We start from the raw sequence: 19338 nt of genomic DNA, 5'->3' as shown, positions 1-19338 counted from the left end.
TGAGTGGGTGAGTGAGTGTATCGATGAGTGTGGTAGTGGCTGGCTGAGTGAGTGAATGAGTTGTGATGAGTGGGTGAGTGGCTGGGTGCGTGAGTGATTGAGTGTGTTGTGATGAGTGGTGAGTGGCTGGGTGAGTGAGTGAGTGTGTTGTGATGAGTGGGTGGCTGGGTGAGTGGGTGCGTGAGTGTGTTGTTATGGTGGTGAGTGTGTCGTGATTAGGGTGATGCTGAGTGAGTGGGTGAGTGAGTGTGTTTATGATGAGTGGTGAGTGGCTGGGTGAGTGAGTGATTGAGTGTGTGTGATGAGTGGGTGAGTGGCTGGTGAGTGGGTGAGTGAGTGTGTTGTGATGAGTGGGTGAGTGGCTGGGTGAGTAGGTGAGTGAGTGTGTTGTGATGAGTGGGTGAGTGGCTGGGTGAGTGGGTGATGAGTGTGCTATGATGAGTGGGTGAGTTGCTGGGTGAGTGAGTGTGTTGTCATGAGTGGGTGAGTGGCTGGGTGCGTGAGTGATTGAGTGACAGCTCCACAAAGTATCTTATAATTTGGACATTAATCGCAGCAAAACCATTTCATGATCCACTCGCCTCCCTCCCTCCCTCATCAAAGAGACCGCTGTCACAGCAGAGCCGGGAATCCTTCCCCTGATGCTGCCTGTAAGTGGACACTTCGCCTGTAACGCCCCTCGCCTCGAGTCTCGCTCGGTCGCTCGGTCATTCGAGCAGCACCAGCCCCCCCTCCAGTCATCACGGTGTAACTCACACGACCTATAACACACCCTTAGCGTGGCCAATTACCCACCACTTATTTAAACACACAGAGACACACAGACACCACAGAGAGACACACACACACCGCGCACGACGGGCACACGACTTGCATGCGAAACCAGGGTCACTATTTGCCCGGGTCTCCTATAAGCCGTGCTCGGAGCTCCAAGGCTCAAAGGAGTTGGCATTCTCTTGGCGGATCAACAGCGCTGAAGGGGTGGGGGGAATAGCGTGGAGGAGGATTTGGAGGAGGTTGGAGGAGGTGGAGGAGATTGGAGGTGGTGGAGGAGGTGTACGAGGTTGGAGGAGGTGGTTATAGACGGGACGAAGTGTTCAGGCGCTCGTGGTTCGGTGAGGGTGAATGGAAACGAATCGTCCTGTACATCGTTATTTAGGCTCTCTGTTGTATCAACAAAACAGATTGTTTAAACAGCAACAACAACACCTGCAATTACATTACACCACTACACACTCACACATATACACCGCTACACAAACTCACATATATACACCACTACACACTCACATATTTACACCACTACACACTCACATATTTACACCACTACACACACACATATATACACCACTACACACACACATATTTAAATCATTGCACACTCTCTGCACAGAACTGCCGCTAGTGTAGCTGCTGGAGATGGTCGAGGTGGTGGTGGTGGCGGCTTCCCTGATGCTGCTCGCCACGCTCTCGACATCTAGGTGAGCCATTACTCCACCACCTCCTCCACCACCTTCACCACAACCACATTCACCACCACCACCACCTCCACCACCACCACCACCACAACCACATTCACCACCACCACCTCCTCTTACAACTCCTCTTCCATCTCCTCCACAACCATTTTCACCACCACCACCACCACCATCTCCTTCTCCACCTCTTCCACCTCCTCCACCACCTCCTCCACAACCACTTTCACCTCCTCCTCCACCGCCTCCTCCACCACCTCCTCTTCCATCTCCTCCACAACCACTTTCATCACCACCACCACTTTCACCACCACCACCACCTCCACCACACCACCACAACCACATTCACCACCACCACCCCTCTTACAACTCCTCTTCCATCTCCTCCACAACCATTTTCACCACCACCACCACCACCACCACCACCACCACCACCACCACCATCTCCTTCTCCACCTCTTCCACCTCCTCCACCACCTCCTCCACAACCACTTTCACCTCCTCCTCCACCGCCTCCTCCACCACCTCCTCTTCCATCTCCTCCACAACCACTTTCATCACCACCACCACTTTCACCACCACCACCACCTCCACCACCACCACCACCACAACCACATTCACCACCACCACCTCCTCTTACAACTCCTCTTCCATCTCCTCCACAACCATTTTCACCACCACCACCACCACCACCACCACCACCACCATCTCCTTCTCCACCTCTTCCACCTCCTCCACCACCTCCTCCACAACCACTTTCACCTCCTCCTCCACCGCCTCCTCCACCACCTCCTCTTCCATCTCCTCCACAACCACTTTCATCACCACCACCACTTTCACCACCACCACCACCTCCACCACCACCACCACCACAACCACATTCACCACCACCACCTCCTCTTACAACTCCTCTTCCATCTCCTCCACAACCATTTTCACCACCACCACCACCACCACCACCACCACCACCACCACCATCTCCTTCTCCACCTCTTCCACCTCCTCCACCACCTCCTCCACAACCACTTTCACCTCCTCCTCCACCGCCTCCTCCACCACCTCCTCTTCCATCTCCTCCACAACCACTTTCATCACCACCACCACTTTCACCACCACCACCGCCACCACCACCTCCTCCTCCACCACCACCACCACCACCACTTCCTCCACCACCTCCTCTTCCATCTCTTCCACAACCACTTTCACCACCACCATCACCACCACCACCACGACCACCACCACCTCCTCCACCTCCTCTTCCATCTCCTCTACAACCACTTTCACCACCACCATCACCACCACCACCACCACGACCACCACCACCTCCTCCACCAACTTCTCCTCCACACCGAGGAACCCATTCAAACGCACAGTGGCCTGGTCTCAGCTAGCTGATGAAAGTTGCAAGCGAGAATGTCATCGTCGCTTGCGGTTGGGGTTGGCACCGTCCCCCACTCCTCCTGATGCCGAGGGTAAATGCGCGAGGTTTAAGACTGTGGATCATGCAGCTGCAATGGCTGCTTAGGGTACACGGTCCAAACCTCCCAAGAGACGCTGGCTGACAGAGGAGGTGTTCAGGCTGGCTTATAAAAAGCGACACGCCCACTCTCATCGTCTACAGTATCCCACGTTCGAGAATGAGGAGGTTTACCACAGCCCTCGCTCGGAGGTTCGGAGAGCCTTGAGGTGCTGCAAAGATGGGTGGTGGTTGCGGGTTGCTGAGGAGATGGAGTCTGCCTCGGTATCCCGCGATCACAAATAACTCTTTGACTCCATCAACAAAAGTTTACTTGCAGCGCACCAGTTATCGCCATCACTAGGGGCAAGAAGGTGATCCGATCTCCAACCCCCAGGAACATGTTTATAGATTGGCTGAGCATTTTTGTGAGGTCTTGGGATAGTGAAAATCGCTCAGCCTGGAAAACATCATGGGGCAAAGTGTGGATGACCCTGCTGAGGCTGCGGTGCCTCAAATATTTCGGTAGAAGAAGTCACTCCCTGTGAGTGGCTGGCTGAGGTGCCATCTGTTGAGGAAGTACAGAAGGCGATCCAGAGTCTGAGACCAGGAAAGGCACCGGGCAGAGATGATCTCCCAAGCGAAATGCTGAGGGAGGGTGGCATGTGTGCACAGACTGCCCTATATGACATCATAATAAGAGTCTGGACCACTGGACGGATTCCATAGGATTGGAATGATGCCCTGGTGGTCCCCCTCTTTCAGAAGGAGGACCGCACAGACTGTAACAACTACAGGGACATCTCCCTCCTTAGTATGCCGGGAAAGGTCCTGGCAAGGATTATTCAACATCACCCTGCCAGGTACGTTGAGGAGAGGCTTGCAGAGCCCCAATGTGGTTTCAGGAAAGGGCGGTCCTGCACAGATGCTATATTCTCTGTTCGTATTCTACAGCAGAGGTGTAGGGAATTCCAACGAGACCCACATCTCTGCTTTATTGACCTGGTCACGGCCTATGATACTATCAATAGGCCTGGGCTCTCAGTTGTTGTGAGCAGAGAGTCAGGGACTCTCTGCTCACGATCATTAAGGACCTCAATGATCGTGAGCAGGCCCGGGTAAAACTACGTGGCCGGGAGTCGGAGCTATTCCCTGTTCACCTTGGGGTGCGACAGGGAAATCCTCTGGCTCCTATGTTATTTAACATTTATTTCGACCACGTAGTTCGTGAAGCATTCGATGGCTGTATTGGAGGAATTTCCATCTGGTACAGATACAATGGGAGGCTGATCGATGCCCGGGTGTGGTTAAGCGATGGCTCCCTAATGGTCAAACATGTTACGTATGCTGATGATCTGGTGATTGCTGCTCACTCAAAGGAGGAGTTGGAGGCGCTGCCACTATAAGATGGGGCCTTACCATCATCATCACAAAAACAAAGCACCTGCCTGGGTATTTTGTACCATCAGACACTTCACCCCTACAGCTCCCAATTCATGATGGGGCAGTTGTGGAGAGAGTGGAGAGGTTTCCATACCTGGGAAGTGTCCTCATGACCGGCTCCGGTTTAACAGCAGAGGTGTCACTCCGAATCAGTCGAGCGGCATTATCTTTTCATTGGCTACATAATGCTGTGTGGAAGCTATCTGGTCTGTCGCTCCACGAAGCTTCGGGTCTTTTCGACCACGGTCATTCCCTCCCTTCTCTATGCTTGCGAAACGTGGACCCCCTAATAGAACATCTTCGCCAGTTAGACACATTTAGGCTGGTCTGCCTACGATCCATCCTGGGTGTAACCAGGCTGGATTGTGTGAGGAGCTCATAAATCCTTGAAAGATCTGGCCAAATTCCCATTGGTGAGCTCCTCCGGCGGGCAAGGCTGCATTGGCTGGGGCATGTAGCCCGCATGCCCAGCCACCGCATGCCTAAACATATGCTGTTCAGTCGGATTGAGGGGGTTGAACAGGCGCGGCACGGGCTAGAGATTAGATGGAGTGATGTGGTACAAGAGGACGTGGAGCTGAGTGGACTTGCCGATGACTGGCACCAGTGGTATCTAGATCGGCCTCTGTGGAGGAGGCTCGCGAAGGAGGCTGCTACTGGGCAGTTGGAGGCAGTCGCCCTCCAGCAACAAAGGAGGGCAGAGGAGCGACGCTCACAACAACCAGCGGAGCGTCGGGCAGCTAAAACGCAGCAAGTTGGCATAGTAGTCTAGATTTGAAGTTTTCGCGACTGCAAAAATCCATATTTTTGGTTCTTTCGGTAAAGTCACGTAGGTGAAAAATGAAATAAAAATAAAAAAACGGCGTGAGTTTATTTTTTTATTTTTTATTATATATATTTTCACCTACGTGACTTTACTGAAATAACCAAAGAGTTTGGCATAGTAGGGTGCACAGATGGTGCATCGGCTAGTCATCTCAGTCAGTCGACCCATGCATGACACCTGGTTCTGTCCCATGACCTCCTGCCAGCGGGCGTTCGACACTTCACGTGGCCTTAACTTGCACATAGCCTGGCACAATCGCCATGGTGGCGTCACCTCCACTTTGCGGAGAATGTCGGTTTTTGTTGTTGTATTTATATCTCTATGTTTTTGTGTGTCTATCTCTGTGTGTGTGTCTCTGTGGGTCTGTCTCTCCGTGTGTGTCTCTTTGTCTGTGTGTGGGTGTCTGTGTTGGGAGGTGTAGTGTAGCAGTTAGCGCTAAGCTGCGCTAACTGCTGCAGTACCGTCCTTCACAGGTGCTCGCTAACAGCACTTGCCCCAACAGTCTGTTACAGGCTACACGTGGGCAATCTTTGTCTTTGCATTGTGGCTGAACTTCATGGGGGCGGTGGCGCAGCGGTGACTAACACCAGCACCCACCAATCCTGGGTCTCCCTCTAGGTCGACTCAGTCCTTCAAAATGAGCAACTCAACACTTACACCCCACCCCCGACAAAGTCTGCCGAAGGTTCCACGTGCGCGTGGCTGTGGGTGCGAACTCTGTCTGTTGTAAGCGCGGAGTTGGCAAACGTCTCGGTGTCGGCGGCGGCGGCGAATGAGACGATAGTCGTCCCTTCCACGTTCCTGGAGACCCTCCTGGGCCCTTCTTCTGGCTACGACTTCAGACTCAGGCCGAACTTCGAAGGTGGGAGGAGGAATCCGCAAGCACCACGAACACGACGCATCCACCCAATCATTATTGTCGCGACTAAGGGGTGTGTGGGTAGGTGTGTGGGTAGGTGGGTGTATCTGTGGGTATGTGGGGGTGTGGGTGGGTGGGTGTGTAGGTTGGTGGGTGGGTGTGTAGTTGGGTGGGTGTGTCTGTGGGTGTGTGGGGGTGTGGGTGGCTCTGGGTGTCTGTATGTAGGCGTATTTGTGTGTGGCAAGGCTGCGTTGGCTGGGCCATGTAGCCCTCGTGCCCAATCACCGCATGCCCAAACAGCTTTCGTTCAGCCGGATCGAGGGGGCTAAACGGACATGGCACAGGCTAGAGAAGAGATGGAGTGACGTGGTACAGAAGGATGTGGAGATGAGTGGACTTGCCGATGACTGGTACCAGCGGTGTCAAGATCGGCCTCTGTGGAGGAGGCTCGTGAAGGACGCTACTGGGCAGTTGGAGGCAGTCGCCCTCCAACAACAACAGAGGTCGGAAGAGCGACGCTCACAACAACGAGCGGAGCGCCGGGTGGCTAAAGCAAAGCAAGTTGGCACAGTAGGGGCACAGGTGGTGCATCAGCCAGTCATCTCGGTCATCTCAGTCAGTCGACCGAGTGGTGATCGTGGTTACTTATGCCCCCACCGAAGATGAACATCAGTGGAGGGATGCAGGCAAAGCCGATGAGTCAGATGACTTATATGACCTCCTGTCACAGCTGCTAGCTAAAGTGGCCCTTTGGGATAGAGTCATCCTGTTGGGTGACTTCAATGCCCAAGTTGGCCATGATGATGGGACCTGGTCTGGAGTGATTGGAGGGCATGGGCCAGATCAGCTCACTAACAATGGTTCGGAGGCTGCTAGATTTTTCTGCAACCCATGTGCTTGTAATTACCAACACGCTGTTCCGGCATCGTTGCATCCACACAACATCATGGATGCAAGCGAGAACATCTGCTGGACTATATAGTGACGGAACAGCGGATGTGAGCCCATATACTTGACACCAGGACCTAGCGTGGAGGTGATCTGCCCATTGACCATCGACTTGTCATCTGTAAGATGCGCCTGCCATTCTTCCACTCTGGTGGTGGGTGTACACCCAGGACCCCATACCGGAGGAATTTCCATCTGGTACAGATATAACGGGAGAGTGATCGATGCCCGGGTGCAGTCGAGGGTTGGCTCCCTATTGGTCGACCATGTTGATCTGGTGATTGCTGCTCACTCAGAGGAGTTGGAGACGCTGCTGCTGAGACTGGAGCGTGCCACTAAGAGGTGGGGCCTTACCATCAGCCCCAACAAAACTAAGCACCTGCCTGGGTATTTTGTGCCACCAAACACTCCACCCCCTAAGGTCCCCATTGGTGATGGAGCAGTTGTGGAGAGAGTGTAGAGTTTCCCATACCTGGGCAGTGTGCTTATGACCAGCTCCGGTGACCAGAGTTCGATTCCCGCTCACTGCCACCACCACCAGTGATAGCGATTATCTCAATCGGTTCTGGGCCTCCCCTCGGACGACTCAGCCTCAAATGAGTACCCGGTGTGGTGTGTAAACATCACCACTGGGGAGACAAAAGCGGCCGGGCGTGGTATTGGCCACCCATCCCCGCATGTGCCGTGCCGGCCTTCATAGGTGCGACTCGATAACAGCACTTGTCCCAACACTCTGTAAAGGCTATACGGGGGATCTTTGTCTTTGTTGTGAACTCGACAGGAAAACCCGTGGTGGTGAACTGCAGCATGTTCCTGGAGTACATTGGCTCCATCGAGGAGACTACCATGGTGAGTCCACAACCACCCAGAGACCCCGCGCCACCGATTAGCTACGAGTGCTACGTGTGATATAAGTTCATCATACATCCAGTACACTATACACTACACTACTATACACTATACACACTACACTATACATGACACTATACACTGCTACGCACTACGCTATGCGGTACTACACACTGAACTATACATGAGAATATATACTGCTATACACTACACTACTACACAACTGTACTACTATACACTACACTACTACACACTACACTATAACACACTACACTATACACTACATTACTACACACGACACTACACTATAACACACTACACTGCACTATACATGACACTATACACTACTATGCACTACACTATCTATACACTACAACTCACTGCACTGCACTATAGAATACACTATACACTACTACGCACTACACTATGCGGTACTACACACTGAACTATACACTAGACTATTTACTGCTATACAATACACTACTACACTATACACTACACTATTACACAACTATACTACGATACACTACACTACACACTACACTACACACTACATTACTACACACGACACACTACACTATAACACACTATACACTACACACCACCACCCCACGTGCTTCCCACCCACGCACACCACCACCCCACGTGCTTCTCACCCACCCACGCACACCACCACCACCTCACACGTCTCACCCCCCGCACCCCGCCCCTGTAGGACTACCAGCTGAACATCTTCCTGCGCGAGAAGTGGCACGACCCGCGCATGACGTACGACGTGGCGCGCCCCTTCCTCGACCTGGACAACACAATCATCGGCTCCATCTGGAAGCCCGACCTCTTCTTCGGCAACGAGAAGAGCGCCAGCTTCCACCGCGTCACCACGGACAACATGATGCTGCGCGTCTTCCGCAACGGGGACGTCTACTTCTCCATCAGGTCCGGACAGACACGGACAGACTGAGTGAATGGGTGGCTGGGTGAGGGAGTGGGTGGGTGGCTGGGTGAGTGAGTGGGTGAGTAGCTGGGTGAGCGAGTGGGTGAGTGAGTGAGTGGTTAGCTGGGTGGGTGAGGGAGTGACTGGGTGAGTGAGTGAATGGGTGGATAGATGAGTGAGTGGGTGGGTGGCTGGGTGAGTGAGTGGCTGGGTGAGTGAGTGGGTGAGTAGCTGGGTGAGTGAGTGGGTGGGTGAGTGAGTGGTTAGCTGGGTGGGTGAGTGAGTGGCCGGGTGAGTGAGTGGTGGGTGAGTGAGTGAGTGGCTGGGTGAGTGAGTGGGTGAGTAGTTAGGTGAGTGAGTGGGTGGGTGAGTGAGTGAGTGAGTGGTTGGTTGGGTGAGTGAGTGGGTGAGTGGCTGGGTGAGTGAGTGTCTGAGTGAGTGAATGGGTGGCTGGGTGAGTGAGTGGGTGAGTGGCTGGGTGAATGAGTGAGTGGGTGGGTGAGTGAGTGAGTGAGTGGCTGGCTGAGTGGGTGAGTGAGTGGGTGGGTGGGTGAGTGAGTGGGTGGCTGGCTGGGTGACTGAGTGAATGGGTGGCCGGGTGAGTGAGTGGATGAGTGGGTGGCAGGATGAGTGAGTGGCTGGGCGAGTGAGTAGTCCCTAGGCACAGTGTCTACTGCTGTGGCCTATTGGATAACACGGGTCTGGGGCAGACCCCCAGCAGAGCGGTTCCTTTGCTTCGTCACCAGCGTCCAGGATCATCCTCGACTCTGATGCGGCCCCGGCTTGACGTATCATCTTGTGACCGCACTACACGGGGAGTGAGTTACTCAGCTCTGGGGTTTGTGTTGTTGCTGCTACTGCTGCTGCTGCAGGCTGTCCCTGACTCTCTCCTGCCCCATGGACCTCCACAACTTCCCCATGGACACCCAGATCTGCCGCATCTCCCTGCAGAGCTGTGAGTGCTGCCGCGACGGGAGATCTGCGGTCACTCAATCGTTGTTCTCGCTGCTGTAGGCGGCAACCACTGCTCGGTGATAAACCATAACCAGCCCCCCCACCAACCACAACCAACTACCACCCACTACTAACTACCAATCACCCACCAACCAGCCTTTACTAACCACCACCAGCCACCACCCATCACTAACCATCATGACCCACCCAGCGCCACCTACCCAGCACCACTCACCACCACCAACCAACCACCACCACCCACCACCACCAACCAACCACCATCAGCCACCCACCACCACCAACCACCACCAACAACCACCACCCACCAACCACCACCCACCAACCACCACCAACCACCACCCACCAACCACCACCCACCAACCAACCACCACCAACCAACCACCACCACCCACCACCACCAACAACCACCACCCACCAACCACCACCCACCAACCACCACCCACCACCACCCACCAACCACCACCACACACCACCACCCACCCACCACCACCCACCACCAACCACCACCCACCAACCACCACCCACCAACCACCACCAACCACCACCCACCAACCACCACCCACCAACCACCACCAACCACCACCCACCAACCACCACCCACCAACCACCACCAACCACCACCCACCAACCACCACCACACCACCACCACCAACCACCACCCACCAACCACCACCACACACCACCACCCACACCACCACCACCAACCACCACCCACCAACCACCACCCACCCACCACCACCAACCACCACCCACCAACCACCACCACCAACCACCACCAACCACCACCCACCAACCACCACCACACACCACCACCCACCCACCACCACCAACCACCACCCACCAACCACCACCCACCAACCACCACCAACCACCACCCACCAACCACCACCACCAACCACCACCCACCAACCACCACCCACCAACCACCACCAACCACCACCCACCAACCACCACCCACCAACCACCACCCACCCACCACCACCAACCACCACCCACCAACCACCACCCACCAACCACCACCAACCACCACCCACCAACCACCACCCACCACCACCAACAACCACCCACCCACCAACCACCACCACCCACCACCACCCACCCACCACCACCAACCACCACCCACCAACCACCACCCACCGACCACCACCAACCACCACCCACCACCACCACCCACCAACCACCCACCCACCAACCACCACCACACACCACACCCACCCACCACCACCAACCACCACCCACCAACCACCACCCACCCACCACCACCCACCAACCACCACCAACCACCACCCACCAACCACCACCCACCAACCACACACCCACCAACCACCACCCACCAACCACCACCACACACCACCACCCACCCACCACCACCAACCACCACCCACCAACCACCACCCACCCACCACCACCCACCAACCACCACCAACCACCACCCACCAACCACCACCCACCCACCACCACCCACCAACCACCACCAACCACCACCCACCAACCACCACCCACCAACCACCACCCACCCACCACCACCAACCACCACCCACCAACCACCACCCACCCACCACCACCAACCACCACCCACCAACCACCACCCACCAACCACCACCCACCCACCACCACCAACCACCACCCACCAACCACCACCACCCACCAATCACCACCACCACACCAACCACCTACAATCCATCCACCACTAAAAACCACCACCCACCCACCAACCCGTCCACCTTGAACCACCCACCACTCGTGTGTGTCTGTGTGTGTGTCTGTGTGTGTGTGTCTGTGTGTGTCTGTGTGTGTGTCTGTGTGTCTGTGTGTGTGTCTGTGTGTGTGTCTGTGCGTGTGTCTGTGTGTGTGTGTCTGTGTGTGTGTCTGTGTGTGTGTGTCTGTGTGTGTCTGTGTGTGTGTGTCTGTGTGTGTCTGTGCGTGTGTCTGTGTGTCTGTGTGTGTATCTGTGTGTGTGTCTGTGTGTCTGTGTGTGTGTCTGTGCGTGTGTCTGTGTGTGTGTCTGTGCGTGTGTCTGTGTGTGTGTGTCTGTGTGTGTGTCTGTGTGTGTGTGTGTCTGTGTGTGTGTCTGTGCGTGCCTGAGCGCAGACGGCTACACCAACGACGACCTCATCGTCCAGTGGCTGGACAAGAGCCCCGTGGACTTCTCCGACACGCTGAGCCTGCCCCAGTTCGAGCTGAGCCGCAACGTCCAGTTCGGAGACTGCTCCAAGAATTACGTCATCGGTAAACCGGAGCCACGGGAGCCACGAGAGCCACGATGAGTCGAATTGAATTCGCATCGGGAGAGAGACAGAGACTCGTTGTAGACTGCAGGAGGGGGAGGGAGGGGGGAGGAGGAGGAAGGGGGGAAGAGGGAGGGGGGGACGAGTGAGAGACAAGTGGAGGAGGCTTTGAGCAGGAATCGAACACGAACCGCTGCGCCACCACTCTCTCCTCCCCTCACTCCTTCCCTCGTTCCCTCTCCTCCCTCCCTCCCTTCTTCCACTCCCTCCCTCTCCTCCATCCCTCTACTCCCTCCACTCCCTCCCTCTCCTCCCTCTCCTCCGCTCCCTCCAAACCCTCCCTCCCTCTCCTCCCTCCCTCCCTCCGCTCCCTCCCTACTCTCTCTCCACTCCCTCTCCTTTCTCCCTCTCCTCCATCCCTCTCCTCCATCCCACTCCATCCCACACCCTCCCTCTCCTCCCTCTCCTCCATCCCTCCCCTCTCTCCCTCTCCTCCCTCTCCTCCCTCCACAGGGATCTTCTCGTGCATCGAGGCGCGCTTCATCCTGCGGCGTCAGATGGGCTTCTACCTCATCCAGCTCTACATCCCCAGCGTGCTGATCGTCATCATCTCCTGGGTCTCCTTCTGGATCAACATGGACGTGGCGCCGGCTCGCGTGGGTCTGGGCATCACTACAGTGCTCACCATGACCACGCAGAGCACGGGGTCACGCTCCTCCATGCCCAAGGTGATGGCGGGGTGCATCCACAGCAGCTTCGGATTGGCTTTGGGATAAACGGGCGGTGGGTGGGTGGAGATACATGGGTGAGTGGCACGGACTGGAGCGGATGGGTGGGTGGGTGGATGAGTTAGTGGGTGGGTGGGTGAGTGGCTGGGTGGGTGAGTGGCTGGGTGGGTGGATTACTTAGTTGGTGAGTGGCTGGGTGGGTGGGTGGATGAGTTAGTGGGTGAGTGAGTGGCTGGGTTAGGTGGGTGGCTGGCTGGATGGGTGGATGAGTTAGTGGGTGGGTGGATGAGTTAGTGGGTGGGTGGGTGAGTTAGGAGGTGGTGGGTGGATGAGTTAGTGGGTGGGTGGGTGGCTCGGACAGTGGGTGAGTGGCTGGGTGGGTGGGTGCAATGAGTTAGTGGGTGGGTGGGTGAGTGGCTGGGTGGGTGAGTGGCTGGGTGGGTGGGTGGGTGAGTTAGTGGAAGGGTAGATGAGTTAGTGGGTGGGTGGGATGTTCTGATGCGCTGGATGGTACCATGGCCGTTGGTGAAGATGACGATGATGGTGATGATGGTGATGATGATGGCGATAATGATGATGGCGATGATGAGGATGGTGATGATTGTGATGTGTCCCCCAGCTCTCCTACATCAACGCGATGGACGTGTGGATGACCACGTGTCTGGTGTTCGTCTTTGCCGCTATGCTCGAGTTTGTGCTCGTCATCATGACCGCTCGCAAGTTCAAGGCGCTGGCCGCCCAACATCTGCCCATCTATCCGGTGAGATGAACAACAGACAGACAGTCGAACGATGCACGAGTTGGAAGCTGATTGGGTTGGAGGCTGAAGGGGCTGGAGGCATATATTACCAGAGGATGTTTTTGTTTGCATGTTCACCACGAGTATGTGTGGTTCATGCAGACATGATTCCTTGCCGGAAAGGGTAAAACCTATTGGTATATTTTGATACTGGCAAGAAAGGTCCCATGATGAATAAACGGACTTAATAAAGACGTGGTTTTAAGAAGACACTTAAAAGTGTCGACAACCAGCGGATTAACGAATTTCCAACGGGAGGGAATTCCACTGCCGTGGCAGAGACACAGCGAGTCGCCCACTCAGGCCTGGTACGGGTACCCGTTTGCGACCCTGGTGCGGCCGGGTACGGGTAGGCCGTGAGTCACTGGTGAGTAACTGCTTGTCACTCATTTCCCAACGTCTTGTCTCTTGTCACAATTCAAGTTCCTAGAATCAACCCACCCGCGCCTGCAACGTGGCTTCATCCCAGAGTTCTAGATTTGAAGCTTTCGTGACTGCAGTAATTTTAGCTGTGACGGTTCCACCTGATGATGTTGCCTCCGAAACTTGTATTAACTTTTAATTTTATTTTTTTACCTACGTGACTTTACCGAAAAAACCTAACAGTATTCATCCCAGAGGTCGCAATCAGGTACCCGATACCCGTACCCGGCTGTGTACGGGGATAGGGTACGGCCGGGTACGGGTACGGGTACGGCCGGGTACGGGTACCCGTTTGCGACCCTGGTGCGGCCGGGTACGGGTACGGGTAAGGAATCAAAACCCGTTTGCGACCTCTGGGGTGGGTTAACCGTGAGGATTTGCCACCCCCAGGCACCGCAGGATGTGGAAGGGGAGAGGCGGGTGCGCTTGGCTCAGCAGATCGACAACCTGTCTCGATGGCTCTTTCCCGTCAGCTTCGCGGTCTTCAACTTCCTCTACTGGATCCTCTTCCTCGTCGTACTCAAGAGCGACGTGTGACGTGTGGGATGGGGGGGGGCGTACACCGGCTCTGACGCTGCGGTCACCCTCGTTGCTAACACTACCACCACTACTGCTGCTAACCGCTTACACTACATTTCGATTTAAAGCTTTCGTGACTGCAGGGATTCATCTTCTTGGTTCTTTCGGTAAAGTCACGTAGAAGGGAAGTAATAAAATAATAAATAATAAAACATAATAAAATAATTCTCACGACGTTTTGGCCACAACGCAAGCAGCCGTCCTCACCTGAGGACGGCTGCTTGCGTTGTGGCCGAAACGTCGTGTTTTATTATTTATTATTTTATTACTTCCCTTCTACGTGACTTTACCGAAAGAACCAAGAAGAAGAACACTTACACTACGGTAGACTCTCGATTATTACGCGCGTGCCGTTCATCCGATTTGCGGATTGACGGTCGCGCGCCGGAGATTTCGACGTCAACTATGTTTACTCTTCGGTTCTTTCGGTAAAGTCACGTAGGTATAAGATAGAATAAAATGATTATGCCTACAGGACTTTACCGAAAGAACCAAAGAGTATGGATTCCTGTAGTCACGAAAACTTCAAATCAAGAGTAAAGTATCTTATCTTATCCAGGATTTTATACGGCGCTTTTTTTTTTCAAAGCGCTTTAAAAGTGGTTCATTAGTTACACTGGTCAAAAGAAAAAAACATTTTTTTTCTGGCCTGGACTTTTGCAGCTGTTTTAGACTAATTTCAGGGTGCTGATTCCAAATCTGATCTCAGATTTGTTCTATCACATCTCATTTTATGCTATCGGCATACCCCATTTTCATTGATTTTACCCGTAATTAACTCTGTCACTTATGATTGCAAGTTGTTGCGAGTCAGTGACTGCTTTAGTGTTAAAATATTATGCTGTATTTTTAGGATAGTGTGTTTATAATATAATTTTATGTAGATATCCACATTTATTTAATATTTTTCTTCTGCAGTTTTTATTGAAAATGCAATATTTGATATCTCAAAAACCTGATGTGATAGTAAAAAACTGATGTTAGATTTGGAATCAGCACCCCAAAATTACCTTAAACCCGTTGGAATACCTTATGCCAGAAAAAGTGTGTTGACCAGTGTTATTGGCTGATTGCGATAGGGAGGGGATTTGAGTGTTGGGGAGGGGTGGAAGGGTGATGCCAGGCAGAGGGAGGGGCGAGGTGAGGAAGGGGGAGAGGATGGTTACGGTTTTAAGAACGAGGGCAGGAAGTAGTTTAACACGTAGTAGGCTATTGCGACAAATATAATCCACAATGCAGTTTTTTTTTTGGTTAGAGCACGTAAATATATAAATGTGTCGTTAAACCTGCCACCACCCGACACAGCCAACTCCCCATCATTCGCACAGAAAATCGAAAGTCTATTGTACTACTAACGAAGTCTTGACTTAAAGCTTTCGTGACTGCAGGAATTCATATTCTTTGGGTCTTTCGGTAAAGTCACGATCAAAACGTCGTAGTTTCTTGTAATAGGTTTTTACCCTTTCAACTGGTAAAAAACTGACACTTTTGTAGTGTTGTACAGACGGACTCTTCAACGTCTTTTGTAACACACACTTTTATTCGTCTTATGAACACAGTCCCTATGCACTGAGGGGTATACGGTCCCCTCACCCGTTACACTCAGAACGTACAAGCCTCCGCACCCTACAGGCTACTTAATATCCCGCTCTTTCAGTGTCCTCTGACTGGACCTAGGGAGATGTCTCCCCGACCACTGGTTACTCTGAACCCTAGCCCTTATAAGGGCTGGAGGGCTTGGTCCAGGGTCCTAGACTTCTTCCGACGTCTTGGGTCTTCGTGTAGTCGAACTCCCCGAGAGCTCTGAGCGCTCTGGCTTTATACTTGTTCTTTGCCGGGTTGTCCAATCCCCGGCCACCTTGTGGAACCCTGTGATTGGCCATTCCCAATCTGCTTTAGGATCCCAATTCACCCTATCTGACCCTGACCGTTAGGTCGCGCGGGAAAACCTTGTTTACGGTCAGCTCTCACAACTTGTGAGACCCTGACCGTTAGTTTGAGCGAGAAAACCTTGTCAACGATTAGCTCTCCCAGTTTGTGAACATCGAGTGGGTAACTCTACTACATTTTTATACAAGGGATCATGTTTGCAATAACCACAACACAGGCAGTCAAAATGCAAACAAAAAAAAACAACTCTGATAATGATATCATAATGAGACCTCCTTCACCAATGATATCATTATCAGAGTTGCTTCTTTTTCTTTGCATTTTGACTGCTTGTGTTGTGGTTATTGCAAACATGTTCCTTTGTATAAAGGTGTCAGTTTTTGTACCAGTTGAAAGGGTAAAAACATATTACTATATGTTGCCACTGGTAAAGGAGGTCCTATAGTGTCGTAGTTTCTTGTTATTTTTGTTATTTTCTTTGAACCTATCTACGTGACTTTACCAAAAGACCCAAATAATATGTCCTACTAACTACTTTTCTTCTACCAGGTAAGGCCCACTGAGCAGTGCGGCTCTAGAAGTGACTTATCACAAATGATAGCAGCTCAGCCAAGTTGGCGTATCATCACCGTCGTGTGGAAATGTGGTGTGTGCTTAATGACGATGCGGAGGCAGGACTTCATGTAAGGGCTTGCGCTATTTTATTAATAGGGCTTGCTGACAACTTTCACCAGAGGTAGGTGCCCTACACTAATCCTTCACATGGACCCTCGGCTTTGCCTGTCCCTAGCCTTGGCTATCTCTTGGGCTCTCTCCCTCGAGTCGGATCGGGGGTTCAGCCAACACCGACCGGCCGAGGAGAGCAGAGCACCTTCCACAACTACCGCCGGCTTCTCTCTCCAGACCCCCTGAGCTCTACCCCTGCCTGTCTCTTCAACCGCTCTCCATCCCGGGCTCCCACAACGACCCCGCTTTTGTCACGGGGCGCCCCTTTAAGTACCACGAGGAGACATGACGTCATCGCACTGCACAGCGCGTATGACGTCACGTCCCCATACTACTCCTCTACAAATGTATAGCAGCAGCCAATTACTCTCTAAAAGCGTCACGTTGATTCTATATGTGGAGGGGAACAACTGGAGGACCAAGAGAAAAAATCCATGCGACCATCACGTGGAAATAGAGCGAGAGACGCAAACTTCAAATATACAGCAGGCATTGTCAGGGTCGAGATCGAACCCACGAACCAGGGTTGCGATTTCCGCATGGAAAATGCGGAAGGAGGGTTCAAATTTTCCCGCATTTTTGCTAAAGTCAACCGCAAACGGTGGAAAGACTACTCCTATGACCGCGCGCTTTTAACAACACGTTAATGCGTTCTATTGGAAAGGATACATCATGTACATGTGCTCGTAATCACGGCTCCGCATTTGAATAAAGTATGTGGTTCTTGTGCGGAAATGCGGAAATCATATATTCATTCCAATCAGTAACTCAAAGCCCTACGTGATGCTGGGCCTTGCATGTATCCTTTCCAATAGAACGCATTAACGTGTTGTTAAAAGCGCGCGGTCATAGGAGTAGTCTTTCCACCGTTTGCGGTTGACTTTAGCAAAAATGCGGGAAAATTTGAACCCTCCTTCCGCATTTTCCATGCGGAAATCGCAACCCTGCCACGAACTCTTGCGTACTAGGCGAGGTAGTTAACATATCCTAGCCACCACGGCTGCTGTCTCTCTGTGTGTTTTTTTTTGTGGGGAGCAGTAGTGTAGCAGTTAGCACGCTGCACGACGAACCCTGCGGCCCGAGTTTGATTCCTGCTCACAGCCAACACCAGTAACGATTATCTGAACCGGTCCTGGGTCCCTTATAGATCGACTCAGCCTCAAATGACTACGTGGTGTGGTGTGTAAGCATCGCAACTGGGGAGACAAATGCGCCCGGGCGTGGTGCTGGTCACCCCACCCACTCGTGTGCTGTTCTGGCCTTCATAGGTGCTCACCAACAGCACTTTCCTCAACAGTCTGTTCAGGCTATTCGAGGGATCCATAGAGACACAACACAGAGAGAGGGACACGCAAACTCCAAATATACAGCAGGCGGTCAGGGTCGGGATCCAACCCACGACCTCCCCCAAATCACTCGTGACTTCCCTGCAATCATTGACCCGAGTTTGATTGCCGATTCGGGTGCTCCCTCTCTTTTTAAATCCTTTATATTAAGGACCATGCAAATATTTCGGTCGTTTTTTAACCCACTTCCCGTGATCCAATCGAGCAGACATTTTGCACACAGATTCGTTGTGCGTGACAATGAATTTTCGTGAAAAATGTTTTCCAAAATTTTATACTGTTTAGGGAAAAAAATGTTACATATTTATTTACCAATTGGTTAATGCTGGCACACAATCATCTGACCCATAGGTGGCAGCCATCTCAAGCCAGAGGACGAGAGGACTCTAGCCGCCCCGATGCCACGCATATAAAGGATTTATAGTGAAAAACTTTGTTTTTACGGGTTAATTTTTTTCGTTTTCCTGTGTGGAGTTTGTACGCTCTCCTCCTGTTCTGCAAGAGTCAGGGGTTCGGGTTTCTCCGTTCTTTTTACCCCCCCCCCCCCGAGCCTTTCAGAAACCCACTGGGTGGGAGCGGTAACTGTCCATGTTGAAGCAGGACGTTTGGTAGATTTACAGCGTAACCCTAAAAAATTAACCCGTAAAAACAAAGTTTTCCACTATAAATCCTTTATATGCGTGGCATCGGTTTTATTTTATTATTCATTTCTGTTTTTCTTGAGTAAGAGTTTCATTTTTATCACATTGGTATTTGAAATTTTTTTCCTAAAAAGTGGAAAATTTTGGAAAAAAATTTTCACGAAAATAAATTGTCTCGCACAACGAGTCTGTGTGCAAAATGTCAGCTCGATT

At 52.7% G+C, this 19338-nt stretch overlaps 1 protein-coding gene across 1 annotated transcript; it reads left to right on the top strand.

Moving 5' to 3' along the window:
- Positions 1 to 1399: 1399 nt before the first annotated feature.
- On the top strand, positions 1400 to 14480 carry LOC133339658 (glycine receptor subunit alpha-4-like). Its single transcript, XM_061547815.1, has 9 exons — positions 1400 to 1481; positions 5932 to 6062; positions 7789 to 7856; positions 8572 to 8792; positions 9663 to 9745; positions 11857 to 11994; positions 12507 to 12721; positions 13341 to 13481; positions 14334 to 14480. Exons 1-9 carry the CDS (start codon positions 1420 to 1422, stop codon positions 14478 to 14480), a joined length of 1206 nt encoding a protein of 401 aa, XP_061403799.1. The 5' UTR covers positions 1400 to 1419.
- Positions 14481 to 19338: the final 4858 nt, after the last annotated feature.

The sequence above is a fragment of the Lethenteron reissneri genome, unplaced genomic scaffold (genome assembly GCF_015708825.2).
Source record: "Lethenteron reissneri isolate LAM-NWPU_2019-01 unplaced genomic scaffold, ASM1570882v1 scaffold_1938, whole genome shotgun sequence".
In the NCBI taxonomy this organism is placed as follows: Eukaryota; Metazoa; Chordata; class Hyperoartia; order Petromyzontiformes; family Petromyzontidae; genus Lethenteron; species Lethenteron reissneri.
The sequence above is the reverse complement of the archived record's forward strand: the minus strand, read 5'-3'. Positions and strand labels throughout refer to the sequence as shown.